We start from the raw sequence: 27,413 nt of genomic DNA, 5'->3' as shown, positions 1-27,413 counted from the left end.
CCCTACACTGGTTGTGCACTAGGAGGAATCCAGGACCCACCACACCAGCTTAGGGTCTGACAATGGGTCCAAGGATTTTTAGTCCATTTTTATTTACACAGCGCCAAATCACAACAACAGTCACTTCAAGGTGCTTTATATTGTAAAGTAGACCCTACAGTAATACATACAGAGAAAACCCCAACAAGCACTTTGGCGACAGTGGGAAGGAAAAACTCCCTTTTAACAGGAAGAAACCTCCAACAGAACCAGGCTCAGGGAGGGGCGGGGCCCTCTGCTGTGATTGGTTGGGGTGAGAGAAGGAAGACAGGATAAAGACATGCTGTGGAAGAGAGACAGAGGTTAATAACAGATATGATTCAATGCAGAGAGGTCTGTTAACACATAGTGAGTGAAGAAGAAACACCCAGTGCATCATGGGAATATCCGGCAGCCTACACCTATTGCAGAATAACTAAGGGAGGATTCAGGGTCACCTGGTCCAGCCCTAACTATATGCTTTAGCAAAAAGGAAAGTTTGAAACCTAATCTTGAAAGTAGAGATCACAATAGCTAATAGCAGTCAGCGTGCTAGCCTGTAGAGCTCTGCGTCTCTCCATGGCCTCCCCAGAGCATCACCGACCCACCATCAAACCAGTCATTCTGAATGATATTACAGGCAGCAGGTTGTTCTCCACAGCTTCTGCAGACCCTTCTATGTCTGCCACATTGTTTGGTCAGAGACATTCATGCCAGTGCCTGCTGGAGGTAATTTTGTAGGACTGGGAGTGCTGGTTCTGTTTCTCCTTGCACAAGGAAGCAGGAAGGTCCTGCTGATGAGGTAAGGACCTTTGGCTACGTTCACACTGCAGGTCTTAATGCTCAATTCCAATTGTTTGATCAAATCCAATTTTTTTGTCTGCTTGTTCACACGACAAATAAAAAGTGACAGCAAATGCGCTCTAGTGTGAACCTTCAAAGCGGCCGCATGTGCAAAAGAAGGCATCACACAGAACGCGCTCTGTTTGGACCCAGAGCAAACAGTATTGTTTGACTGACGGACATTACATTTGGCCTAATAATGATCCTGATTGCTGTCTTAGAGGAGCGGTGCTTCAAAGGATAGCTGCAGATTTCTGTCAGAATCTGCAGATTATACAGTACAAATAAAATGTTCACGTTTCTCCAACGTTGTCTTCCAAACAGTTTCACTAACATCTACACTGGATGGCCAGGAAGCGTTCACGATGTCTTATCGGGCGCTTCTCCGGCGGAGATAATTGGCGTTTTGTCTCGTGTCAGTGACATAAAAGACGGATTTAATGCGACAAGACCATCAAACAGCAGATGCTTTCTAGAACATCAGATATGTATCGGATTCGGTACCACATACGAAAGTGACCCAGGTTGGATTTGAAAATATCGGATTTGTGCCGTTCACACTGTCACACCATGATCGGATTTGATGCGTTTTCGCCTGCAGTGTGAACGTAGCCTTTGACTGCCCTGTTCAGCTCTCCTGGAGTAACTGGCTGTCTCCTGGATTTTCTCCTATGCTCTTGACTGTGATGAGAGACAAGCCTTGTGTCAGTGGCACATATTGATGCGCCATCCAGGCAGAGTTGGACTATTTTTGCAACCTCTGGAGGCTCACCTAATGCAGCCAGTAGCAACAATGACCATAACCAAATGGATAACTAGTGACAAAACAGTCAGAAAAGATGAGAAGGGAAAAACTGTCAATGGCCCCCCACACTCCTGTTTTGGGGGTTGTCACTGTAGTGCGCCTGTTAATTTCATTAACACCAAAGCAGCTGTAACTGAGAGAAGAGCTGTCAAAGAGAAAAGGTAATTATCTGCTTAATTTGCAGAAAACCCAGAATAGTGCATCCACGGTCCTCTGGATACATTGTTACACTGTATTATTCCAAACCAGATATCTGCATTTCCTCGCTTTTTAGGTTCCCTGTGCCACCCCGACTTATATTTCATGGAAACGCCCCTGCCTTCATGTCATGTAGCGGTCAAGAGTTGTGCTATCCGGGCAAGCAGATGAGTGTGCACATGCGTGCGTGCAAGTGAGAGCAGAAGGCGTAGCTACTTCAAGGGGGGGGGGGGGGGGGGGGGGGGTCGAAGTGGGGCACAAGGAGAGGAGCGAGGAGGGTCCGGAGGTAACGAGGAGGGAGGGGAAGTGTTGTAGGTCCCTGACATGAATGGACTATGTTCGCTAAAGGAATCGTAACTCTCCCGGTTTGCTCAATTCTCCTGCTTCATCTCCCGGTTTTCCCGCTAACGGACAGCTGGCCCGTTAAGGTAAATAACTCGGGTCGTCGCCGTTCACTTCATTCCGATCAATTCTGTGTCTGTTCAGACGTTATGAAGGGGGTCTTGGTAATTCACGGTTTTATCACCAGTTTTCGTATCAAGTTCGTAATTGATGCCATCCTCCGAGTCGGTTTATTAGTAACATGGCAATGCGCTCTCTGACGTCGAGCTTCCCCGTACAGGCGGATGGGAAGATAAGTCTTCCCCAGTCCGGGGAAGTCAGGGTTCCCCTCGACGTATCCGCGTTGGACTGTAAAGAGCCATAAAACTGCTCAACACTGTTCACATTAGACGGCAAACAGACAGCAGTGAAGTGACTTAAATGTTGCTTATGATCAAAGCAGATGTAACACTAGCTGTTGAAGCTCTCCCGCAATAACTGGTGTCATATACGTTCAAACATGCCCTGTATGATGTGTGCTTTATGTTTGAAGCCAAATGAAAAAGCGTCTTTTGTCTTCGGTGGTTCAGTGTTTGGGCTGTTCTGCCGCTTCCCCCATTCAGCTTTCCTGCTTGTTTATCACAGTGTGGCTAAAAACATCAGCTTCTTGAACTACTGTCTAATTCAAACAGATGGTTTGCTGCAAGAGTAGATCTCAAAATTTTATTTTTGTCTGAACTTTGTTCATTTACTAGGCTAACTACAGGTAACTAACGGAAACTTAATTAGAGCATTTTACAGTATGCAGTAGTTTCTCAGTAACAGCTGTGGTCCATACAGAGCATTTATTTTTTGAGTCAGATCCTCTGACTATAAATAAAAGATGGTCATAATAAGAAAATTACTCTTATTCACAAAAAGGGACTCAATGCTCTGTGGAATATGACCCCAAGCTGGACCCACAAACTCAACAGGAAAATGTTTACTAAAGGTCATAGATACAGAGGGCTGAGAGACATTTTCCCATGGACATCTATACAACCAGAGAGCGGTTTCTAAAGAGAATGTGAGTTTAAGACACGTGTGTGTTGGCTTCACTCATGCCTAGAAGCTGCATATCCCTCTTTTATACTGTCTGGGCCATCCCATCGTCTCATATTTATTAAGTTTTAAACTTGGTCAGCAAGTTGCATCCGTAAACTGTATGGGTGCTAAGGAACACAATAATGGGATGCATGGGTTTCACTCAGTTAAACTACAGCATATATTTCTTGGATGAACCGTATCAGACAGCAATACATATCTGTAATATACAGTGGGTAAAATTAGTATTGAACACATCACCAATTTTTATACTTATAAAAGTGCTATTGACATTAAATTTTCAATAGATGTTGTCAACAACCCATCCAATCCCCACATGCTAAAAAGAAAAAAAAAATCAAACCATAGATGTCCATAAATGATGTGCAATGATGAGAAATGACAGAGGGAACCAGTATCGAACATGTTTACTGAAATGGATTCAATACGTCGTACAAAAGCGTTTGTTGGCTTCAATACGCCTGCTGTATGCAGAAACTAGTCACAGTGACAGGTGTGATTTTACCCGTGCTGCCACACAGTCCAGAAGGTTCCGGGTCATTCTAGCAGCTTTGGTTTGTCTCTCTGAAACTAACAGAGTTTGTTGGCTGTGTTTGGCATCACTGTCCCCTCGTTTCATCTTCATCATCCTGGTAGGTGGCAGCAGGTTTTTATCAAGACTCTCAGGACATTTTTCCACTCATCCTTTAATTATCTGAATCACAGTGCTGTATGCTGAAAAACAGCCCCACACCATTTGGTGTTTTGGGGGTGCAGTGCCGTTCACCTCCAAACATGGGGTGTATTCTGGCATCCAGAGGTCAGTTTTGGTCTCATGTGACCAGACTCTACTCTCCCAGTTTTTCCCAGGCTTGTCTAAATGTTGTTCAGCAAACTTTAAATGTACCTCATTATGTTTGTGCTTCATTATACTTGCTGTCCCTGTGTGGAGACTGAAACACTGGGTGGATTGAGAGTTTACTGTTGGTCCCCAGATTGTGGAATGGGTTGTTCCTGTTAGATTGGCCCCAGCAGTTGCAGTTTTTAAATCATGTTTAACCTCCAAAGACCCAAACTCTTTCATGGCATGCATTTTTAATTTTTCTTTGCTATTTGGGTTGATTGGGACCTAAAGAATGTAAAAACAAAGAATTACCAATTCTTTTTTTTTTTTTACCTAATTTTTGTTTTTGAGAAAAATGAGATCCACATATGAGGACATTTGTTTCAAATTTTGATAGCACAGTGGCAGTATAATGTCCTCGTGAGTGGATATCAGGCCCTTGTAGAGAAAAATTAAGTATTTTGGTCTAGATGTCCCAAAATGTGATGCCCACATATGTGGACGCCAGGTCATAGGAGGTTAAAAAAAAAGCCTTTGGATTTCAATGTGAGTACTACTGTTAGCGTCCAGGTAGTTTTAGTCAGTTTTTTCATCAATTTTAATCTTTTGTACCCTTTTTAAGACTTATGTTTATGTATTGTACATTTTGTGTTTTTATTTTTCTGTTTTGTATTTTTTGTCTTCTTTATTTGATATGTGTGTGTATTTTATTGTCGCCGTCTTCTAACTGGAAAGCACTTTGGGTAACTAAATTCCTTTAAAGTGCTCTATTTTAAAGTCAGTCACCAGAAGTCGTTAATAGCTTTACGTATCGGGCAATTAAGAACAAACTGAACAGGATCGTCAGAACTGCTGGAAAAATATTAATCAGCAACAAACTTCATTGGATAAACTGTATCATCAGGCTGTTTAAGGAAGGTCCGGTTTATTGTTGCTGACGGTGAACACCCTCTTTACTCTGACTTTGAGTTAATGCGCTCAGGATGATGATATAGGACGCCTGTCTAGAACAAAAAAGTTGTATAAGGCGTCATTGAGAATATATAGACTTGAATGATTGCCTATGTTGGATTCTCTCCAACAACCATAAACTGCAATATTTGGTCCATCTTTGTAAAGTTTTCCTGATTATATCTCCTCCACGTCACCTCCAACTCACGGGTTATCATCCAGTTCCAGGCTTCTTTACCCATTTAAAAAAAACTAAATCAAATTAATCTCCTTTTTCAAAACGTCCTTGTTTCCTGTCTTTCTAAATAGCAGCTGCTCACCTGTTAGGACACCTAAACTTTGCCCTGTGCAAAAATCCACAAGCTGCGCTTTTAACCATCTCTCCTTGACACAGTCACTCTGGACAGATCTTCTGAAACTGAACGGCAAGTCTGGTAACTTCTGCTCACCAACTGGAATGGAATCACTTTCTTTTATCATGTTCAGCTGTCCTACCCTGAGGATATTCAGCTCTACACACATGCTGCTCTTTCTGCCAGATTTGGGGATTATTATAAAATGCACCTAGTATTCAGTGCGGGTTTTTTATGGAGCCATGAATGGTCAAAAAGATCCATTCCCATCCACTGAGACAACCTTGCCACCGTAGACCAATTAACAAAGGCCAAAGAAATTCCCCTTCCATCATGAAGCTGTCAGCCACCAGTTCTTACTCAGAACAGATCCGTTATCATTCCACCGCTGTCTCCCTGTCTCGTCGTTCAGAGCCTCGGCCCTCATGCAGAGGCAGTCCCGATGCAAGTACCTAGATTTTTGGCCACAACATTCGAGATCTAAACCCCAGCATTGCAGAGCTCATGAGCCTTTTCCAAGAAGTTATTATCAACAGCCTTGCTCCTGGACTGAAATCAATTTTTATTAATTTCACTACCACTTTAAACTTCTTTAAACTTTAAACTTCTCTTCCCATCCATCTTCGACCTCATGCTGTCTACCTCTAACTTCGGATCTTTCTGTTATTTTCATGCTCCGTTACAGATATGCTCACTGCTACCTGGATTCATGTGCTGTTCAGAGTTTACCTCAACGACGACCAAATTCAGTTCAGATCTTTATCCCTGCATAAGTGACCTTCACCCAGTCTCCGAAGACTGCCTCGTCTTCTCTCTCAAACAAAGTAAAACCTCACCACACCTCACATTCAGACCCTCTGTTTATAACTGAGTCTGGCCACGTGGATACCAGATCCTTGTTTCTCTCACACTTCAAGATCTCTTACTGTCTGGAATATCTCCTAGTCTAATATTACTAATAACAGTATATTTAGGCCTAATACTTTGTTAATCAGATCATCATGATCTTTGGTGAATACAGTCTTAAGACGATGTTGACATTATATTGTGAAGCTTTTGAGTTTTCATGTAAGGGTGTGGTTGTAGCAGCATGCCAAACTTGGACCTTTCACCATATGACACATATATATTAGGGGTGCAACGATACACAAAATTCACGGTTCGGTTCGATACTTTGGTGTCACGGTTCGATATTTTTTCAATATAAAAAATGTTCATGCTTTTTTAATTAGTCATTTATTAAAATTATAAATATATATTTTAACTCAAAAGTACAGTTTTTAAATTTAATGTTGCTGAAACAACAAAATAATAATAAAAAAAAAATCTATCGATCGAGAAATCGCTCATCTTTGGTAAATTGAGTTTATTACAGAGAAATGGCTCTTTCCAAAATAAAAGCTATACTATACGCTTCTTCTGGGCTATATTCTCAGCAGCATGTTAAACATATCAGGTCCCCATAAGGAGAATCCTGTGCTAACGGCTGTCTAAATGACTCGGGTAAAGTTTGCAGCATGCGTGCTTGTTGTTTTTGTCTGCTTCCACTTGTCTTTGCACTAGGATGATGTCGGAGTAAATGTGCAGTCATATTCGTTGTGTTCCCACTAGTGCTGTCAGCGTTAATCTGAAATGACGTTAACGCCACAACACGGCAAATCTCCGTTAACGAGCCACCGCGGATCGCCCCGTGCGTGGGGCTGGACGGCCAACACGTTAACGAGCTAACTGCGCTAACGCACTAGTTCCCACCAATGGCGTGTCCAGCGGGGTGGCCTGGGGGGGCACAGGCCACCCCCCAAACCAGACTGGCCACCCCAGGTGCCACCCCAAAGGCAAAACAATAAAATTCAATCAAATATCAAATGTCCGATTATGTTTTCACGGTGACGCTCAGATATCCGAGTGTAAGTGAATGCAGCATCGCTTCTGCGCTATGCGCATCACGTTAGCAAAGGTAGGAGAGCCAAGCGCGAAAGACGTCACTGCAGGAAACAATTTTTCGGTGAAAGAAAATGAGGACAGAATAAATGTCCCGGTAAGTAATATCAAGTTTGTTGAGTTTAGTAAACTTCGGTGAAATTAGAATACCAAGGAAAAAAATAACACTTAAAGAATTATTGCAGCTGTGGAATATTTCAGACAGTATGCTACTGAGGGCAGCTAACATAAGAGTTATGAGTTATAAGATATAATCTAAGTCGTAACATTGCTGTATGGAGCTGCAAATTTGGTTGCAGGTTAACATAGCTGGACTGGCCATCGGGCATATCCCCAGTGACTTATTTTTTATTTTTTTTGTAATGGCATGAACAATGAGAGGTGGTGGATTGGCCAGATGCAGGTCGATGTGTAGCAATAACTCCGTTGTTTGGTGGTGGCTATGACGGGGCTTCCACAGAGGCAACAGGTGGATGAGGGAAGGGGAGGCAGGAGGAGAGACCCGAAGCAGCCACCAGTCCGAGTGTCAGGTGAACTGAACTTCAGGTAAGAAGTTATGACCTGCAGTCTCTCTGGGTCAGATATAAACCAAGTTTAGGTGGAGTTTATTTTCATGTTGCTGACTTTTTACTGTCAGTTGCAATAACTCATACTGCGTTCTAGCCAGCTTGGAGTTTTTATACAGCTGGGTGGGTGCTATGATGTTACTGATAGTGAACTTTATTTTATTCATAAGGTTAGTAGAGTTGCCAACGGCTCCTTAAAAAAATGGAATGGTCCCTCATTCAGAGAAAATATTACGCGTTTCGTATTGAGCTGAGAAGAGACGCGGTTTGTCCCGGACTTCAGCTAGAATGGAAAAAAGACACAAAGCTGGATTTATTCTGTCTTTATGCTGCACAGCTGCCTCTTCTCTCTCCCTCTCTCTCCTGTTGCTACTTCAATCATGAAACTGATCAATGATCAGCTGATCGGCTTTTCTCTCTTGTTTGTTTATCGCCCACTTTTCGCCAGAAAGAGGAAACCAGCGGATGTCGCACTAAACAACAGCAGCACGTTTAAGCTTGATCAGCTGTTGTTAGAATGTATTTAATATTAATTTCTAGTATCAGCTGATGTTTGCTGGAGCCACAGCTGTAAAGCTGCTGGTCATGATGTCTGTTTAGATATGTGGTGAGAGGGAAACATGAAGATGAAACCAGGAGATGTCCTTACTGAATCATCAGAGCTGAACAGGTGATGGAGAAACAGGTTTACCTTTTAGGTGACATGAATGAGTTGAAGTTATCAACTGTTTCTGAGAGATAAATAACACCAGGATCCTTTTTTATGTAGCTGACAGCTGGTAACTGTGCAGGGGCGGGTCTAGCAAAGTTTTGCCAGGGGGCCAGGTAGGGCATTAACAGGGAAAGGTGGGCACAAAGAAATACTTTTCTTTCTTATTCTCATTTAAAATACCTAGTTTTTATTAAATAATTATCTAAATCTTACAACCAAAGTTTTTATCTGACGTAAAATGTATAGAAATCATACATATACCAACAAGACTGTACATCACTGTCACAACAGCATTTGTTTTCATTCAAAGGCTTTATGGCTTTACTACCTGGTGGGTCGGTCTGTAGTAAAAATGCCCAATTTTTTTGTCCCAGTCCAGCCCTGCAGGTTAATACTGGCAGTGTCACCATGCCAGCTGACTGTATTTTATCATCAGCCAGTGTTGTTCTTTATCAATATTACCAAAGTTTACCATAAGGCAGCATAGAAAGTATTTACTTGCTTTCAGGTTTTATTCAAATGTTAGTCTTTTCATTTGTTTCCCCACTTTTTTCCTGTTTCAAAATCAACACCAGTTTGTGAGAAGATTATCTTCTTTTTTTAACAGGCAGATAAAGTTTTGCATTGGCATTGGCTAATTTGTCAATTGTTTGTTACAAATGTTCGTATTTTAATTTTCAAAAATGTTTTTGCCCAAAACATATGTGCACTATATGTCAGTAAAAATACTATGCAAATATTGATGTCCTTGAATGCTGAGTAAACACTGACAAAGCACTGATTGTATCTCTTGTACTTTATCAACGCAGTATCTAAAAACTTTGCACCGTAGTGGTTAAAATCTCATTCTAATAAGAGTTAAAAGTGCATTTGGTTATTAGGTTTATAGGATTATTGAATTATGGTTAAGGGTTGGTAGAATTTTTTTTTTAAACATTATCTGCCAATTAAATCTGCCACCCTTCTCCAAATCTGTGCCCCTACCTGGCCCCCCCAACAAAAATTTTCTAGACACGCCACTGGTTCCCACCCATGTAATTGAGCATTGCGTGGCACATGCAACACACTATTTTACTTTTGTCCATGACGCGCTTACCTTCAGGGTCATACGTCACATGAAAACCAAAATAGTTCCAAACGCCAATGAATGAGGGTGGGGGAGGTTCAGTTTGCCATGTTGCAAGGAGAGCTTAGCTTCTGTCTCGCTAGCTTGCCCTGCGCTCAGTGAATCTGCGTTCGACTACTCCGCCTAGGCTGCACTGTCGAGCGCAGATCCACTGAGCGCTCAACACAGACAACATCGTCAGAAGGAAAGTTGATAAAATAAATTACAAATGTTGTATTGTTCGATACATATGCGTACCGAACCGAAAGCACTGTATCGAACGGTTCAATATCGATACGAGTATCGTTGCACCCCTGATATTTATATATTTGTGTTCTGTATATTGTATATCGGCATTGTACCAGTCTGTCCCAAACTTTACCTGCTTGATGGGAGTCTGAGTATGGCGACATCATCCAGTCTACATGAAATTTTCATTTATAGTTTCATGCATGATATATATCAGCATTACATACGGGTAAGTCTCTCTATCGCCCTCTAGTGGGCATAGATGGCAATCCTTACATAAACAACCCAACAGCCAATTATCATCTCAAGCTAAAGAAAACCGCATAAGCACACGATGCTGTTCACCTGCAGCACGCTCAACCGCAGTGCGCCTAGACGTGCAGCGGTGTGCGAGGGCTCTGTCATCACTGGTTGCAGGTTTAAATTTATATAAATTTTTTTCCTTTTATTTTTCTTTAAGCCGTCCTAATGTTCTCCATGTTTGTGTCTGTGCATGATTTGTCTGTCTGTGTCTGTTAGGACAGAAGTGAAGTAAGGGTGGGGCAGCATGACAGCCATCTACGATCACACGGAAGTCAAAATGGGAAACAGACAGGCAAAAAGGTGATCACTGTCTTTTGAGTTTCTTTGCATGCAGAACTGTTGTCATGTAGATTTCAGTCTGACTCTGAATTTTTGCAGGTGGGGGCATTTTTAACATGCTGGCGAGAAATATGGAGAGAAATGTGCCTCAAAAGGGTTACAGACGTGTACAGTGATTGGTGTGTACTCACAAGCATGTGCTTGCACCCACACATAAATACATAGCAATTTGAGCACATGTAAAACTGCTTCAGAATCAGAAAGGGTTTTATTGCCAAATGTTGAGCAGGTTTACAACATTAGGAAATTGCTGCGGTGCTTCAGTGCAAACATACTGTCATAAATTACGCTTAAATAGACATGAAAATAAAAATAAGAATAAGAGTTAAAAGTGCTAAGTAGATAGATATATACATGATATATACATGAGTGCAGGTGGTGATCAGTGCAAACATGGAATGATGCAGTGAACACAGCGTAGGGTCATGTGTTAGTGGTGGGAACAGTCATACGGTTATTGTTCATGTGTCCAACAGCAGAGGGGAAGAAACTGTTCTTATGGCGAGAGGTTCTGGTGCGAATGGACCGGAGCCTCCTGCCTGAGGGGAGCAGGTCAAACAGACTGTGTCCAGGTTGAGAAGGGTCAGCTGAGATCCGAGCTGCACGCCCCAGTGTCCTGGAGGTGTACAGGTCCTGCAGAGATGGGAGTCTGCAGCCAATCACCTTCTCAGCAGAGCGCACAACACGCTGCAGTCTCTGTTTGTCCCTGATAGTGGCTCCAGCGTACCACACGGTGATGGAGGAGGTGAGGATGGACTCGATGGTGGGCTCCCACTTCAGGTCCTGGGTGATGGTGGTACCCAGGAAGCGGAATGAGTCCACAGAGGTGATGGGGGTGTCAGTCAGGATGATGGGGGGGAGTGGGGCTGTGTGCTTCCTGAAGTCCACAATAATCTCCACTGTCTTCTGGGCATTCAGCACCAGGTTGTTGTGGCTGCACTAGGACACCAGACGTTCAACCTCCCTACTGTAGGCAGACTCATCCAAACCTGAATAAAAAAACTGGCCGTTTACACACAATTAAGTTCAGCTTATGGAGTCGGATCATTTTCTTTTTCTGTGGATACAACTATCTAAAAGTTTGAATAACAACTCCGTCTCACTCACTTACAAAACCTTAAATATGATGTGAGTCTTCAAAACTTACACACAAACCACTGCACACGTTTGTAAGTACCATTACCATTATCAAGATACCATTAAGGTAAATCTATGTTTGCCACAAGTTCCTGAAAATGTCACGGTGTAAGTCCTGTTAAGAAGTGAAGTGTTTTTGAAGCACTTTTACTTTGAAACAGAAGTGTGGAGTTTGTATAATATACAATTACAAAGTTTAACAGAACAGGATTTGATCAGACGTTGTAAAAATACTGATGGATTATTATCATTATTACATAAAGAGACCAGATGATTGAAACAGGAGTGTTCCTATTATTGTTTATGCTCAAGTTTTAGTTGCTAATGTCAAACCAGTACATCCCAGCAGCTTGTAAGGTGGAATATTTTACCAGTTATTAGTAAAATATTTCACCTTATTCTTGACTCAATACAACAGGAGCACCAAATCAACCCATGAACACCTTAAATGTCAGCTCTCTGTTGATTGCTTTAGTCTATTCAGTTCACCGATTGCTGGGTTTTAGTGTCTCTACTGGAACTGCAGAAAAAGGCAAAAAGTGACACAGTTAATGTTTTTGGTTTCTCTTCATGCCATGGAGGAATGCAACTATCTGGTTACTACTTCACAAATTGTGTGAGGAGATAAAGAATTGGACTGGATGACTGTTCTGAGATGTGGACTGGTCTGTTGTGCTGAACAAAGGGCCAGGCCTGAAGAAGTTTACCAGTTCCTCTACGGTATACTTAACTGGAAGATCTCCTCTCATCTATGACCACAACCTCTGGATAGTTACACAAAGAATAAGATTTGGATACAAGCAAATACCTGTTAAGGTATGGCTTTATTTCTGTGCCTCTATTCTGAGCGCACATCATAACATTTTGGAAACACAAATGTTGCATTTTGAAGAGAAAATGATTTTGAGTGAAGAGAATTCATTGCTGCATGCAAGAAATGTATTTCACTGTTTGCTATTATCCACACACACACGCACACACACACACACGCACGCACGCACGCACACACACACACACACACACACACACACACACACACACACACACACACAATAACAGCCACTCTCACTCAGATCTCTGCTCTGTGTGCTCACAGACATCTGCAGACCTGCTCTCAGTGTGTCGCTCTCAACATCTCTGCTCCATGCACGCTCAACTCTCTGCACACCATTATAAGTGTGCCACAAAACCAACCAATCACAGACTTGGATGCAAAAATTTTGATTGGCTGTTACAGTCTCCAATCAGCTTGCTAGCTACTGCATTCTGGAAACATGGTCCAGAGTGTAGAAAAATCCAGTGGAGTGGTTTGGTTTAAATTAGGTTAAAACCAACAATGGTATTTAAAAAAAAAAATAAAAATTTTAAATAGAATAATTCAACATACTAACTGAAAATGGATTTAACTACATTTTGGAGTGTGTTTTGTGGCACACTTATAATGGTGTAGAGAGTTGAGCGTGCACAGAGCAGAGATCTGAGCGAGAGGGGCTGTTATTGTGTGAGTATGGATAATAGCAAATACTGAAATATATTTCTTGCAGGAAGCAATCAATTTTCTTCGCTGAAAATAATTTTCTTCTCAAAATCCAACATGTGCACTTGCAAAAAATTTGTATTTGCGCTCAGAATAGAGGCACAAAAATAACTTGAGCTGTTCTGGAGGCGCTAACAGTACAGTCACTACACAGTAGAGCAGGGCGATATGACCAAAAATATTTATCACGATATACATTTGAAAATTTGCAATAACGATATAACTGACGACATAATTGACACTAGAGCAGGGGTCGGCAACCTGCGGCTCTTTAGTCCTTATACTGCGGCTCCGCGTGGTTTGGGAAAATAAATTACAAGTATTTAGCTGAAGTGTATTTTATTTATGTTAGTTCTTTTTAAACTTGTAGTTCTAAATTGGAAGATTATTTTGATATTGAAGTATAAAAATAAAATTATATTTTATTATTGTTCGTCGCTCAAAATAAGCGTCACACTGGCGGAAGCCGGTGTACCCGCCGAAACGCCGTGCATTTATCGAGACTTTCAACCCCAGGTAGGCCAGTTATGGATCTTCGGATCCACATTATGTCAGCAGCTCCACCGTGAACTATGTTAAAGACAAACACGCTCACGCCTCACAGACGACAGCTTACAGTCCTGCGTGAAGATGAAAGTGACTCGTACGCCCCGACCTGCAGACGCTGTGCGCAGAGGTTCAGGAGCAGAAGTCCCGTTGTAAACATATCACGGCAGACCTGACGATGTTTGCATGAACACGCTTTACAGCTTCTCTTTATTGACCACTTTTCACACACGGTTGCTGTACGCCTATAGTCGGCGCTGCAGACCACGCCCCGCAACACACATTTACCATGTAAAATAAATATAAGTAAATAAATAAATATTTATGCAGAATTTTGCAAATATTTATTTTTCATTTTTTTCAGCAGCATAGTGCTTTTTTCCAATTATTTTTTAAAAGTCAGGTCAAGGCTCCAAAAGTTCAAAGGCGATATGAGGGCGGCTCACAGCAGTTTTTGTTTCTGGATCATTTTAGTTCAGCTTTCCTTTTCTTATATTTCTTTAAGAGTTCAAAATGTGTTCATTACATAAATAAAATGTAATTTTCTCTGTAGCACTTCATGGATTTCATAAGCAACACACCTTAGTTGTTCACACAAAGCATAAAGGTAAAAAAACAATATATACAGTGTTGTCTTCATTTTAGATGTCACAAAGTATTTGCGGCTCCCAGTGTTTTCTTTTGCGAGGAAACTGGGTCCAAACGGCTCTTTGGGTGATAAAGGTTGCTGACCCCTGCACTAGACAAAATACTTTACAACTCCACAACTTTATTAGTGCAATAAAAACCATCAATGTATTTCCACTTAAACAAGCAGCTGTTTTTTATCTGCATTAAAGTTATATAAAAATGTAACAGTGCAAATGCAAATTCCTCGCTGACAGTTTAACCAAAAGGCATTTCCAGTGGAAACTGGCCGACACATCCTCAGCATAACCATGTATAATATCCACAACACTTAAAAAGAGGTTAAACACACACAATACGGTAACATTATGTTGAAGCACAGTACGTATCACTCCGCGAGGCTCCGCCTACGATAGCCGTAATGCTCCGACACTCCATCAAGCGGTGCGGCTTCGTAGCTCAGCAAAGTCGTACTGAAACATTTGACAGATTTTCGAGCGCCGTGCACATAAAATCGTTTCGAGGTCAGTAAACACAACCAGAGTTCATACATAAGGCACACGGGATTATAAGGGGCTCTGTCGACTTTCAGAAAAATCAAAGGATTGATTTTAAGTGCGCCATATTTTCCAAACAACACGGTAATAACGACGGCCCGCTAGCATGCGCTACCAAAAATAGTGCTTTGTTGTGTATCTGACGGACAAAAGCTAAACCAGTTCCACACCAGTGAAGCTGCAGCATTTTTACAAACCAGTTCAGGTTCATCTGTTTCATTCAACGATCCGCTTTCACTCTTCTCATTCTGCGTCGCCTCCATGTGCGTATGAAAACAAAGGTACTGCGCATGCGCGTTTTACCCATATTCTATCGCCATATTTCATTTTCTTATTGTTGCTCAACATTATACCGGTATTACCGTGAACGGTATGATATGGCCCAGCCCTACTACACAGCTCCTTAACAAGGTGTTTCTTGTTGGGGATCCTCAGGACTCAGTGTCTGAGGAGACCGTTGGACGGAGTAGGCATCTCAGCTTGGGCTGCTGTCCTCTTCAGCCTGAACTCCAAAAAAGTGGTAGACAACTGATGACATTGAAATTGTTACTTTTCTATAATACTTGGATACAAAAACATCTCAAGTAAGTCTGAAGTAAGTGCTTGCAGACATTTCCAGCTCCTGCAAAATATTTTCAGCATAAATAATTTACTATAAGAGGCAAAACACATTTAAATCTGAATTTGTACATTTCTGTAAACAATAATTTGGTTTAAATCAATTCTTTTGTCTTCAATAACTCATTGTTCATATTGCGATAGACCTAATGAACAGCTTGCATTGGCCTGACTAGTGTAATATTACACTTTACACAGTCGTGTTTCAGCGATTAGTGAGAAGTTTAAAAAGGTGACCTTTAATTGTCAACGTTTGGTTGGTCAGTAGGTCCACAGACCACTGTTTGGTGCCCACTTCTGTGAATGCTAAGGACGACATCTGCGTTCTTCGTAACAGTGGTGTCAACAATAACGGTCATTATTTTAATGTTTGATGGCTACAGGCTGACCTTAATGACCCACTTCACATTACTCACTGGCCTGTATATTTTCTCCCAGGAGGAGGTGTTTCAGTGGTGGGGGGAGTGGTCTACGTGGTCCTCCTGTTCCAGGAGCTGTGGAGGAGGAGTGAGGAGCCAGGAGAGACACTGTCTCATGCAGAGGTAACTGAGTGACTTTCAGATGATATTCCACCTTCTGAATATTTTGGTTTCCAATACATGTGGAGTCTCAGCCTACAGATGTAACTGTAACCCATACGCACAAACACCAAACATTGTTCTGAAGAATAAAACAGATCAGCTGTGCCGTGGCTATCGATTTGTTTAGTAATTGCAGTGTTTCTGCACCATATTAAAATCATATTAAAAGAAAACATTTACATTTTAGTACAGTCATTTCAAATACAGTAAAGTACACATACAACCTAAATTAAGGCATAAAAAGCATCTCTGTCCTTTGAAAGGCTGCCAGTATCTCCTGGATGAGACCGGTTTACATTTATTTATGTCAGATAATTAAACGAAGTGTGATTCCACAGCTGTTCCCACACAAACAGCAGCACGAGCAAGAGTCGCCCACCGACTCCAGACTTCCTGTTTTATTGTGATAGTCCTCGTCTTGTGTGTCTCATGTTAACTCGTCCCTCCTGACGTGTCCCAGCTGTCTCTACTCACTTGTCTTCTTCCTCCAAAATAAAAGTCTGTCTTTGATTTATCCTTCATTTGTCTGTGAGTCTGCACTACATTCATCACACGGATAGCAATTTTTTTTTCACCTGTCCCGTTTGGTTCTTTTAATAATAATAATAATGGATTGCATTTTTATAGCGCTTTTCGAGACCCTCAAAGCGCTTTACAATACCACTATTCATTCACTCTCACATTCACACACTGGTGGAGGCAGCTACAGTTGTACCCACAGCTGTCCTGGGACAGACTGACAGAAGCGAGGCTGCCATCAGAATGATTGTCTAAAGGCAAAGAAAGATCCCAACGGATTTACTTTACCAAATGGACCATCCCGGCCTTGCCGTATTGGTCTATTTGATTCACCTTTGCTTTTATTGTTTATTTTAATTTATTTTCACTTGCTACACACGGGACAGACTTGACTGGGGGAAAGAAAGAGGGAAAGAAAAACAGTGGGGAAGAGGGACGGTGATAAAAGGCAAAAAACAAAAACCAACAAAACAAACAGACAAAAAATCCATCTATCAATCACCTGGATCACCTGTTGAGAAAGAAAAAAGAGAAAACCAGCAAAAAAAGAGAGCAATATAATAAACAACATGATCGCAATAATCTATGTGAATATAACAGTAAATACTAAATATTGAATATTATTGTGCCGGATCGACAGCGCACAGTGTGCTTTGAGGTAGGAGCCAAAAAGGGTGTAGTTTGTGGGTGTGATCACCCGTGTGTACACCTGTGAACATGGACGCGCTTGTTTTTAAAAGGTTCCTTCATGTAATGATCTGTTAGAGGGTGTGGGGGGGCCACAGCCCCGTCCTCCAGGGCATGAAGCAGGTATGGAGGAGATCCAGGCTCCAGACATCCAGAGGCCCCCAGAACACAAGAGACCAAGGAAGACCAACAGAGGGGCAGCCGCGCCACTGTCCCAGAAAGAGCTGAGGAGAGTCCCAGATGAGGGCTCACTCAGCAGCCGCGGAGCAGAAGCCAGGGGGGGGTGCAGTGACGTGCCCGTGAGCTCCGCCGGCAGCCAGCTGTGCCTGAGTGACCGAGCCCCAGGCCGAGAGGCCGAGGGCACCCCACCCCTGAAGGGGCCCAGCAAGCCCCAGGCTCCAGGCCCCGATAAGCAGCCACCAAGGAGTGAGCCGGTGGGTACCTGAATGCCATCCCCAGACACAAAGACCCACCAACGCACCGATGTCTGAGGGCGTCTGCCACTGTCAGGGGAAGTGGTGGTGGGGGGAGAAAGGCCTCCAAACCTTGGAGGGCCTGAGATGTCCCCAGAAAGGTGGTGTCTGACACCCAACCTGACATATAGACACAGACATACAGGCACACACAGATACAAACATCCATTCCCACCCTCATGCTCTCATATGCACTTACTCCACACTCAACCAACGTGGAGACAGACATAAAGAGACGCTGTACACACGATCACACTCCCCAAGCGTACTCTACGAACCGGGTCTAGGTACCCTTGCCCCTGGAGGGGGGAACTGCACCCAGACCCAGGTGGTGTTACCCTTTTCCCTGCGGTGGGGGGAGGCAGACCGCCCCGACTCCGCAGCAGCAGGGAGGCCCCACACTCCAGACCGCAGTCGGACGGCCAACTCCTCCTAGCCCCCCCCACCCCAACAGGCAACACAGAACAGGGGTGTGTGAAGACTCCAAACCTCCCTCCACCCGCTCATATGTAGTGTTGATGCATGTGTGTTCTAAGGTGCATTTAAAACCCAGGAGGGCATGGAGCTACCTGCCAGAGAGCAGCAGGTAAGCGCATAGCCCCTCCTGATAGCCCTCAATGTCTACGTGTATTTAAAATTGAGAGGTGGGCAACAGCGCCAGGGGTGAGGTTGTACACCCTGACGGTCTTCTCGATGCCACTGTTGGGGCTGTGTTTCCACAAGCCCCGCTGGTTCACAAACTTATTCTCGTTAACGACAAAAACAAGGCGAACATCTTTTACTTGCTAGCAAGGGAGGCCCCAGCTGGTGTCTCAGAAAGCACTCTGAATCCTACCGCGTGGGGGCCCTACCCCCACACCAATCACAACAGCGAAGGTGGGACCAAACTATGACCCCCCACCCCCACTAGGTGATGGAGCTGATCATAGGAGCCCAGAGCAATTGATCTGATGTGGTGGCAGAGGCTGTATCAAGACTAAATATAATCTATTAGATAATTTCTATATTGGTTAGAATTAACCTCCTAGGACCTGCGTCCACATATGTGGACATCACATTTTGGGTTATTTAGACTAAAATACTCAATTTTGTTCTACAAGGGCCTGATATCCACTTAGGAGGACATTATACTGCCACTGTTCTATCAAAATTTTAAACAAATATCCTCATATGTGGCTCTCATTTTTCTTAGAAACAAAAATAAGGTTAAAAAAAATCTGGTAATTCTTTGTTTTTACATTCATCAGGTCCCAATGTGACCAAATATCAAAGAGAAATTAAAAATGCATGTCGTGGAAGAGTTCGAGTCTTTTCGAGTATTTTTCCAATTCATGAGGACAGTTTTCTTGGCTATGCATAGGGCAGTGAAAACCATATGGGCGATATTCTTTTCTGTAGTGACATTATCTAAGCTGCCCAACAAACACACTAAGGGGGAAGTTGGAATGTTACATTTCAGACACTTCGATAAGTCTTCACATATCTCGCGCCAAAACTTCTGAACTGGTGGACAGAACCAAAGAGCGTGGATATAATTGTCCGGTGAATTGGTTTGGCAGTGTGAGCAGTTGTTGGTAGACGTAAAGCCCATCTTGAACATCCGATGACCTGTATAGTGCACTCTATGTAGTATTTTGTATTGAATTAATTGAAGACTGGGATTTCTAATTAGATGAAAGGTTTTTAAGCAAATCTGAGACCAGAAGTTTAGGTCTAAGTTAACTGATAAATCCGCTTCCCATTTTGCAATAGGAAGTGATATTGATTCATCTGTTTTAGAAAGCATTCTGTATATTTTGTATAGTAATTTGGGGGGTTTAAGAGTAAGAAATTGAACCACACTTGGTGGTGTTTGTAGTTCAACTTGACCCGGTTTAAATTTCTTTTTTACTATGGATTTAATTTGTTGATATTCTAAAAATCTTTTCTTGTTGATCCCATATTGTGTAACTAGTCTGTCAAATGAAATAAATTCTGTTCCTTCTAGTATATGTTCTAAATATTTGATTCCTTTATCACTCCAATCTGAAAAGTTTATCATATTATTGTTTTGTAATATGTCAGGGTTGTTCCAGATAGGTGTACGTTTGCATGGGATTAATGAAGACGCCGTCAATTTTAGAAACTCCCACCATGCTGTCAGAGACAAGCTGATGTTGATGCTTTTGAAGCATTCATGTCGTTGGATGTTTGAGCTGATAAATGGTAGGTCTGAGATCTCTAGATTATTGCAAAGTGCTTGTTCTACATCTAGCCAAGGTTCATCTAAGAGGGTATGTTTTAGCCATCCTGAGATAAACTGAAGCCTGTTGGCTAAGAAGTAGTGCTGAAAGTTAGGCAGTTCTAGTCCTCCTTTATCCTTGGTCTTTTGTAGTGTTTTTAAGCTTATACGTGGGGGTTTATTTTTCCAAAGGAATTTGGACATACATGAATCTAGAGATCTGAACCAATCTTGTGGCGGTTTAGTTGGGATCATTGAGAATAAATAATTTATTTTTGGTAAGACCATCATTTTTATAGCGGCAACCCTTCCCATGAGTGATATGGGTAGACATTTCCATCTAGCCAGATCATCTTCTACCTTCTTTAAAAGTGGGATATGGTTTAATTTAGTTAGATCTGCAAGCTTGGGAGAAACATTAATACCTAAATATTTTATATTTCCTGATTGCAGTGGTGTAGAAGAGGAATTATGGAGGGAGCAATTAATCGGTAGAACTGTAGATTTTGACCAGTTAATTGAGTAATCTGATATTCTTGCAAGAGAGTTTATCAATTCAATCACCCCAGAGATATTGGTTTGTGAATTTTGGAGAAAGAGTAACACATCATCCGCATAAAGGCTGATTTTATGTTCCACGTTCTTGCATTTTATGCCCTTAATTACTGAATTCTGTCTAATTGCTGCTGCTAGTGGTTCAATAAAAATTGCAAACAGTGAAGGGAAGAGTGGGCATCCCTGCCTGATGCCCCTCAAGAGACAGAAGCTGGAGGATGTTTGGTCATTTGTTCTGACACAAGCTGTTGGGGAGTTATATAATATTTTTAACCAGTTTATGAAAGAGGATCCAAAACCAAATTTGTGTAAAGTTGCAAATAGAAATTTCCAGTTAACTCTGTCAAATGCTTTTTCTGCGTCTAAAGAGAATATTGTAGTTTCTAGGTTTTTACTTTATGAGTAGTCTATCAAATTAAGTAATCTACGTGTATTTGTTGATGAGTGCCGACCTTTTATGAAACCAGTTTGGTCAGGATGAATTAAGAGGGGGGTTATTTTCTCCAGTCTCTTTGAGAGAGCTTTGCAGATTATTTTAATGGAAGCAGATACAGTGAGAGAGGTGTGTGTTTGGGAGATATTAACGCTGTAATGAAAGACAGATGCTGTAACTCTCTGTCCTCCCAAAGTTACACACAAACACATAAATAAGGCTATTTAGTCTCTTCTTTTAGTTCAAAATAACACACACACACACACACGATAGCCTCCTCCTAAGAAACAGATCCACTGCTTTGGCTGCTAAATAGTTTACTGTGTTTACGTCTTACTGCTGTAGGAAAGGAAGTTTTAATGAGGCCAGTACGAGCTGTAAATGTTCTCCTTCGGTCTGTTCCCACAGGCTGCAGACAAGCTTGCTGGGTTTCTACAGTGGTGTCGAGCTTCTTCTGCCATGGCCCACTTTGGAATCTGAAGAAAAAGTTTTATCCCTTTTTAATGATTATGATTTTAAAAAACACATTTGAATTTTACCTGAACAACAGTCGGGTTAGAGCTGCAACATCCCACCTACAGTGACTCAGTCTGAGAACAACAGAATGAAGTGATGATCCTAAAATGGCCTTTGCTGGGTGGGAGTATTTATGTGTCTCTCTTTGTCTTCACCCTGTGATATATTGGTGAGTTAACCCAGGTGTGTCCTGTCTGTGCAGGGATAGGCTCCAGCTCCACTTCATTTTGACCAAAGCGATTAAGAAAAACGGATGAATTTAGCAGGCAAATAAAGATACCCACTGTGCCACAGTAACCATGGTGTAGCTAGTGGGCAGTGGAAGGAAAGTGCAGGATTAGGCATGTCCATTCAAGAAAATCAGTCATCTCTAAGAGCTTACCATCTAAGGTAAGACCTGGACACTGTTGGTGGGTAGCTTGGTGACATCATCCATGATACTCAGTTATACACAGTTTATTTATTGTCAGTATGTTGGTGTGATGGACACAGGAATTATGATGGTCACAGGAATTATTAGAAAAACCAGGGTTTCCATTTAACCCCCAAAAATTATATTTACAAAAATAACAAACGTTGAGCTCATAAAAGAGGTCAAAGAAACAACTCTAAACTCAGCCCAAACAAACATAACTGACCTAAACAGGAAATGACACACAAGGGTTTATATAAGGACTGATCAGACCACCATGACACACGAGGGGTAACTAAATAAAACGCAATCATAAACCACAAAAATTATGCAGTACAGCCTGGTTTGTTTATAAAGTCAACACCAAAGAAGAACGTCAAAATCACTGAACCCTAAACTCAAATATGTAATCAAATACAAAAGCTTTTTTTTTTAACATTGTCTCCTTCAGCAGGAAGTGGTGGTGCGGTCCAATTATCCCTCTTTGTATTTAAGGGCTTTAAACCCTGGCCTCCACCTTTTGTCTGGTAACTCTCAGGGATCATGGCAGGTAAGCAGCAAGTAAAAGAAACAAAGCTTAGTCAAACAAAGTAATGAACTGGTATGAATACATAACCTAAATGTGCGCGCTTACAAAAAGAGCAAATGTATCCAAACCAATCAATAAACTTATTGGAAACTAAAGTGTGTTCTTGTGTTCAAATGAAGAAATGAAAATACAAGAGTTACCGACTTTCGAGTGTGGCCGTGGGTTTGGCCATCACAGTTGGCAAATTGATACTTTGGTGTGAAAGCACAAGCTGCCAGCAGCACTGCAGTTAGATGAACGGTGTCATTAATAAAAGTGTTGATCATCCTGCACCCTGACACTCCTGTCTGTCTCAGGCTGTCCTCCACTCAAAATGTTAACAGCTCCTGTTGTGTTGGCTCCCCTAAGAAGTACCAGCTCTGTTCAAAGCAGGTATGATATTGATCCTTTACTGATTGATTACAATAAGGAAACGGTAGAAATAAGCATTGAAGCTTTTGTCTGTGTTTGTTCGTTTTGTGTATGTATTTGTTTTGTAGCCGTGTCCCAGCACCAGTGTTAGCTTCAAGCAGCACCAGTGTTCCCAGTTCAACTCTAAAGCCTTTGGAAGGAGATACTATCAGTGGATACCCCTGTACCCAGGTCAGCCTCATGTGTCAGTTCACTTTCATCATCTACGTTTGACGATGCAACAGTAGATACAACATGTGAAGATTGTGTATTTGACACGATGTAGCCAGTGCAATTTGTTGATGTTGTTAAAGAAATGCTTTCTTAAATGTGTCCTTCCCCATGTAGCCGATTACATCAGCATCTCCAATAGACCATGTGACCTGCAGTGTACCACCATCAGTGGTGAGCGACAGCTGCTGGTTCCTGCCCACGATGGCACCTCCTGTCGGGATACTAAAAACCATGGAGTGTGTATCGAGGGGATGTGTCAGGTAACCAACCAGAAAAAGTTCAGATGCTTTTTTACTGTAGAAAATCTTAATGAAATATTTTCAACATCATAGAAAATACACTCATTAGCTGCTTCGTTAGCTTGTACGCCGTGGTGTTCATTCAACAAGGCGCTCAGACTTTTTCGTCTACTTTGGCATGATGGCACAGGTGCTGCAGCTTTGTGGTCAGCATTTTCATGATGTTCCACTACATCCCACAGCTGCTCTGTCAGACTCATTGTGCTCGTCATGCATGATGCTTTTAATTTACCGCCATGATTTCTCAGGCAGTCTGAGATGATATGAGCTGTTTGGTTCGAGTATCTGTTAGAGGAGGGTAAACTCTGCAGAGGAGGACGCAGCTGCTGTCAGTACTGAGGCATGCTGGGAACAGCCTTCACCTTTCAACACATGGTTTCACTTCACTATAAAGAAGTTCTTTGTATGTTCTGCCGTCGCTGTAGTAGGGGGGGAGCTAAAGGAGCTGACATTCATGACCTTTCTTCTTGAACCCAGATGTGGGGCAGCTGACTGCCCTGTTGGGCTCCACGTCACCTTTCCTCCCCACTCTGACATGTGGTTGAACTCGGCTGTGTTTAAAAGTGTGCTTTAAAGAGCAAAACATGTGAACACCTTCACCCAATCACGTGGCTTGGAAGAATATATTTCCTGGTAGTAAAAATTCAAGTCAGGTGTTTCTGGTTGTTGTGAGAAAAAGCTGCATGAGTGTTGTCTCTGAAGAACAAACAGTGTCACATGTATGTGTATTATGTCTGCTCCTCTGTTCCAGCCTGTGGGGTGTGATGGGGAGCTGTACAGCAGTAAGACTGTAGACAGATGTGGTGTGTGCGGAGGAAACGGGACATCGTGCCAGCGGATCTCTGGATCCTACAGGAAGGCACTCACACAGTTAGGTAACACACACACAGATAACCACATTCAACATATCTAACTGGCACAGGACGAGCATTTAGTGATTGTTTCACTCATCAGACAGCTCAAGGAAACCATTATCTTTACAACCACCTCAGCGAAATCCACTGCACGGTGTCCTGTAAACATGTGTCGTCATAGAAGCCTGAAACCGGGGTGGATGACTCCATGATGTCTTCACCCCCTTCTGCTGGTTTGTTACTACGCTGCCCGCCAGCAGGCTGCCCGCCAGCAGGACTCTCGAAGCGAGGGAAGCTTTTTCAACATATTTTTTAATGCCTTGATTTTGCCTGCAAGGAGCCAGACTTTGTAATCTTTTTTTAAAAAATTGGTCTTGAACATTAATGTTCTTGAATTTATGAGTTTTTATTTGGACACGGGAATGTTTTTCAGTCAGTTAAATAACTTTACATTGATCCTGACATCATTCTGTTTCTACACATAACAGAAAACTTAGCAAAGAAGACATTTTAAATTGCATCTGTAGGCAATTTATTGCTAGCAACACATACACCAGTTTGTTCTTAGTTGGACCAATGAAAAATGTTGTTTGACAGCATGGTTTTGTACCAACACGGCTTCCCAAAGAGATATTGCCATGAAACTTGGCATATTGCAACATGGTGTAAAGTACGTTCTTAAAACATCAGAAGAAACAGGAGAAGTTAAGGACAAAAGAAGTGGCACACCTGAAATTCTACAGCAGATGAACAGTTATGTCCTTCAGTAATAAGGAAAATATCCAGCAAAGACCTGACAGGATCTGAGAAATGCATCTGACCCTTCGGCTGATTCATTTACTTTCCACAGAAGCCTCATTAGACGTGCTCTGAATGGAAGGACGGCTGTCAAGAAGCCACTGTTAAGGAACAGAAAGAGGGAGAACAGGCTGAAGTATGCCACATTAGAACTGGACTGGAAATCGCAGGCAACGTAACTCTTATGGAGTGATGGATCCAAACGGACTGGATCTAATCAGGAGTCCAACTGTCTACAGCCATGTTTCAAAGATGTTGGAGGCAGACGTCGACGCATGGTGTAATCCCATCGTGTGATGCAGTACCAGTGCATTAAAAACATACTTAGATAGGTTAGCCTTCGCCAGAGATCTGTCCTCACCAGACTCAGTCCTCGTATTCACAGAAATGTGTTCCTGCTGATAAACTCTTGGAGTGTTTTTTCTTTCCAATTGTGTTGCAGTTTAGTGACAAGTTTGTTTTTGTCATCAGGTTATGTGTTTATCACCAACATCCCAGCTGGAGCTTCAGACATTCAGATCATAGAGAGGCACAAGACGGAGAACATCCTGGGTGAGAACGTACAGCTTCTTTAAGGTCAATATCATCAGGGACCATGAGGGACCATGGTTCAATATCATCAAATATATGCATATATATCAGGGGTGCAACGATATTCGTATCGATATTGAACCGTTCGATACAGTGCTTTCGGTTCGGTACGCATATGTATCAAACAATACAAAATTTTTAATTTATTTTATCAACTTTCCTTCTGACGATGCTGTCTGTGTTGAGCGCTCAGTGGATCTGCGTTCGACTACTCCGCCTAGGCTGCACTGTCGAGCGCAGATCCACTGAGCGCAGCACAAGCTAGCAAGACAGAAGCTAAGCTCGTTGCAACATGGCAAATTGAACCTCCCCCACCCTCATTCAGATCTGGCGTTTGGAACTATTTTGTTCTTCATGTGACGTATGACCCTGAAGGTAAGCGCGTCATGGACTAAAGTAAAACAGTATGTTGGGTGTGCCACGCAATGCTCAATTACATGGGTGGGAGCTAGTGTGTTAGCGCAGTTAGCTCGTCTTGACACCGTCCAGCCCCAGGCACAGGGCGATCCGCGGTAGCTCGTTAACGGAGATTTGCCGTGTTGTGGCGTTAACGTCATTTCAGATTAACGCTGACAGCACTAGTGGGAACACAACAAATATGACTGCACATTTACTCCAACATCATCCTAGTGCAAAGACAAGTGGAAGCAGACAAAAACAACAAGCACGCATGCTGCAAATGTTATGCTGGGCTTACACTGTGCGATTTTTGGCCCAGTTTGAGCCGATTTTTGAGTCGTGCGACCGTTTTGGCGATCGGCCCGATTTTGGCCTTCATCGTGCGTCGTGCATCGTGTAGTATACGTGGGGTAATGCTGGGCAGACACTGCGATTTTTTCAGTCGCGTGATTCAGCTCCTGCTCAAACTGTACGATTGACTCGCAGGGGTTAGAAGTTCATAGGTCATGATGCAGGGTTTCACACTATACGGCCCGATGCTCTGATGCGACCTGAGTGCTCACACTGTGCGTCCATAAAATGAAGGTTATAACAGAAATTCTGTCGCTCGCTCTCCCTCTCTGTCTTTCACTCACACAGACACACCACCACCATCAACTTTGCTAAATTGCTAATGAAAAACATGATCAGGCAGCTGTGATTGAGCAGCAGTGTAGATCCAACTATTTTCACGGTTGTTGTGGTCGTGATAATTTTGTGAGGCCACATGGAAAAGGCTCGGATGAGCTTGCCAAAGTTCTACAAGTTGTGCCTCCATCGCTTGTGTCCAGATCACACGCTGCACTGCCGTGCTGCGCCGTCTTTTTCGCTGACATTTGTGTTTGCGCGTGCGCAGTGTGACTAACTGCGGTGACACCCTCACGACCAAGCGATTGATGATTGGGAGCTGGTCGTGAGGTGTTAATCGCTTCTCGTTACCCCACGTATACTACACGATGCACGACGCACGATGAAGGCCAAAATCGTGCCGATCGCCAAAACGGTCGCACGACTCAAAAATCGGCTCAAAATGGGCCAAAAATCGCACAGTGTCTGCCCAGCATAACACCGCGGTAAAGTGAGCCGTCATTTGTGAGCCGCGGTCAAGCCAGCCGCCTCCTATCCGCCGCATAAATTTCCTTGCGCTTTTACACCAGTCTTTACGGTAGC

General features: G+C 42.6%; 1 protein-coding gene across 4 annotated transcripts in view; it reads left to right on the top strand.

Annotated features, from left to right (window-relative positions):
- The first annotated feature begins 2,138 nt into the window (after nt 1-2,138).
- LOC146554464 (ADAMTS-like protein 2) overlaps nt 2,139-27,413 on the top strand; it is a 63,180-nt gene continuing 37,905 nt past the window's right edge. For 2 of the 4 annotated variants that reach the window (XM_085254790.1, XM_085254789.1), the window contains exons 1-8: nt 2,139-2,292; nt 10,509-10,592; nt 16,092-16,195; nt 22,936-23,011; nt 23,119-23,221; nt 23,378-23,523; nt 24,314-24,437; nt 25,686-25,766. In XM_085254790.1, the coding sequence (XP_085110916.1) occupies nt 2,200-2,292; nt 10,509-10,592; nt 16,092-16,195; nt 22,936-23,011; nt 23,119-23,221; nt 23,378-23,523; nt 24,314-24,437; nt 25,686-25,766 (811 nt within the window). In that variant the 5' untranslated portion in view covers nt 2,139-2,199. The remainder of the gene's footprint in view (nt 2,293-10,508; nt 10,593-16,091; nt 16,196-22,935; nt 23,012-23,118; nt 23,222-23,377; nt 23,524-24,313; nt 24,438-25,685; nt 25,767-27,413) is intronic. The other 2 variants (XM_085254792.1, XM_085254791.1) reach the window with 2 other exon arrangements.

The sequence above is a fragment of the Mchenga conophoros genome, linkage group LG18 (assembly GCF_057382185.1).
Source record: "Mchenga conophoros isolate Kocher_MC1m ecotype Shallow Benthic linkage group LG18, M_conophoros_male_GT1.1, whole genome shotgun sequence".
Lineage (NCBI taxonomy): Eukaryota > Metazoa > Chordata > Actinopteri > Cichliformes > Cichlidae > Mchenga > Mchenga conophoros.
Note: the sequence above shows the minus strand (reverse complement) of the source record. Positions and strands in the feature narration are given on the sequence as shown.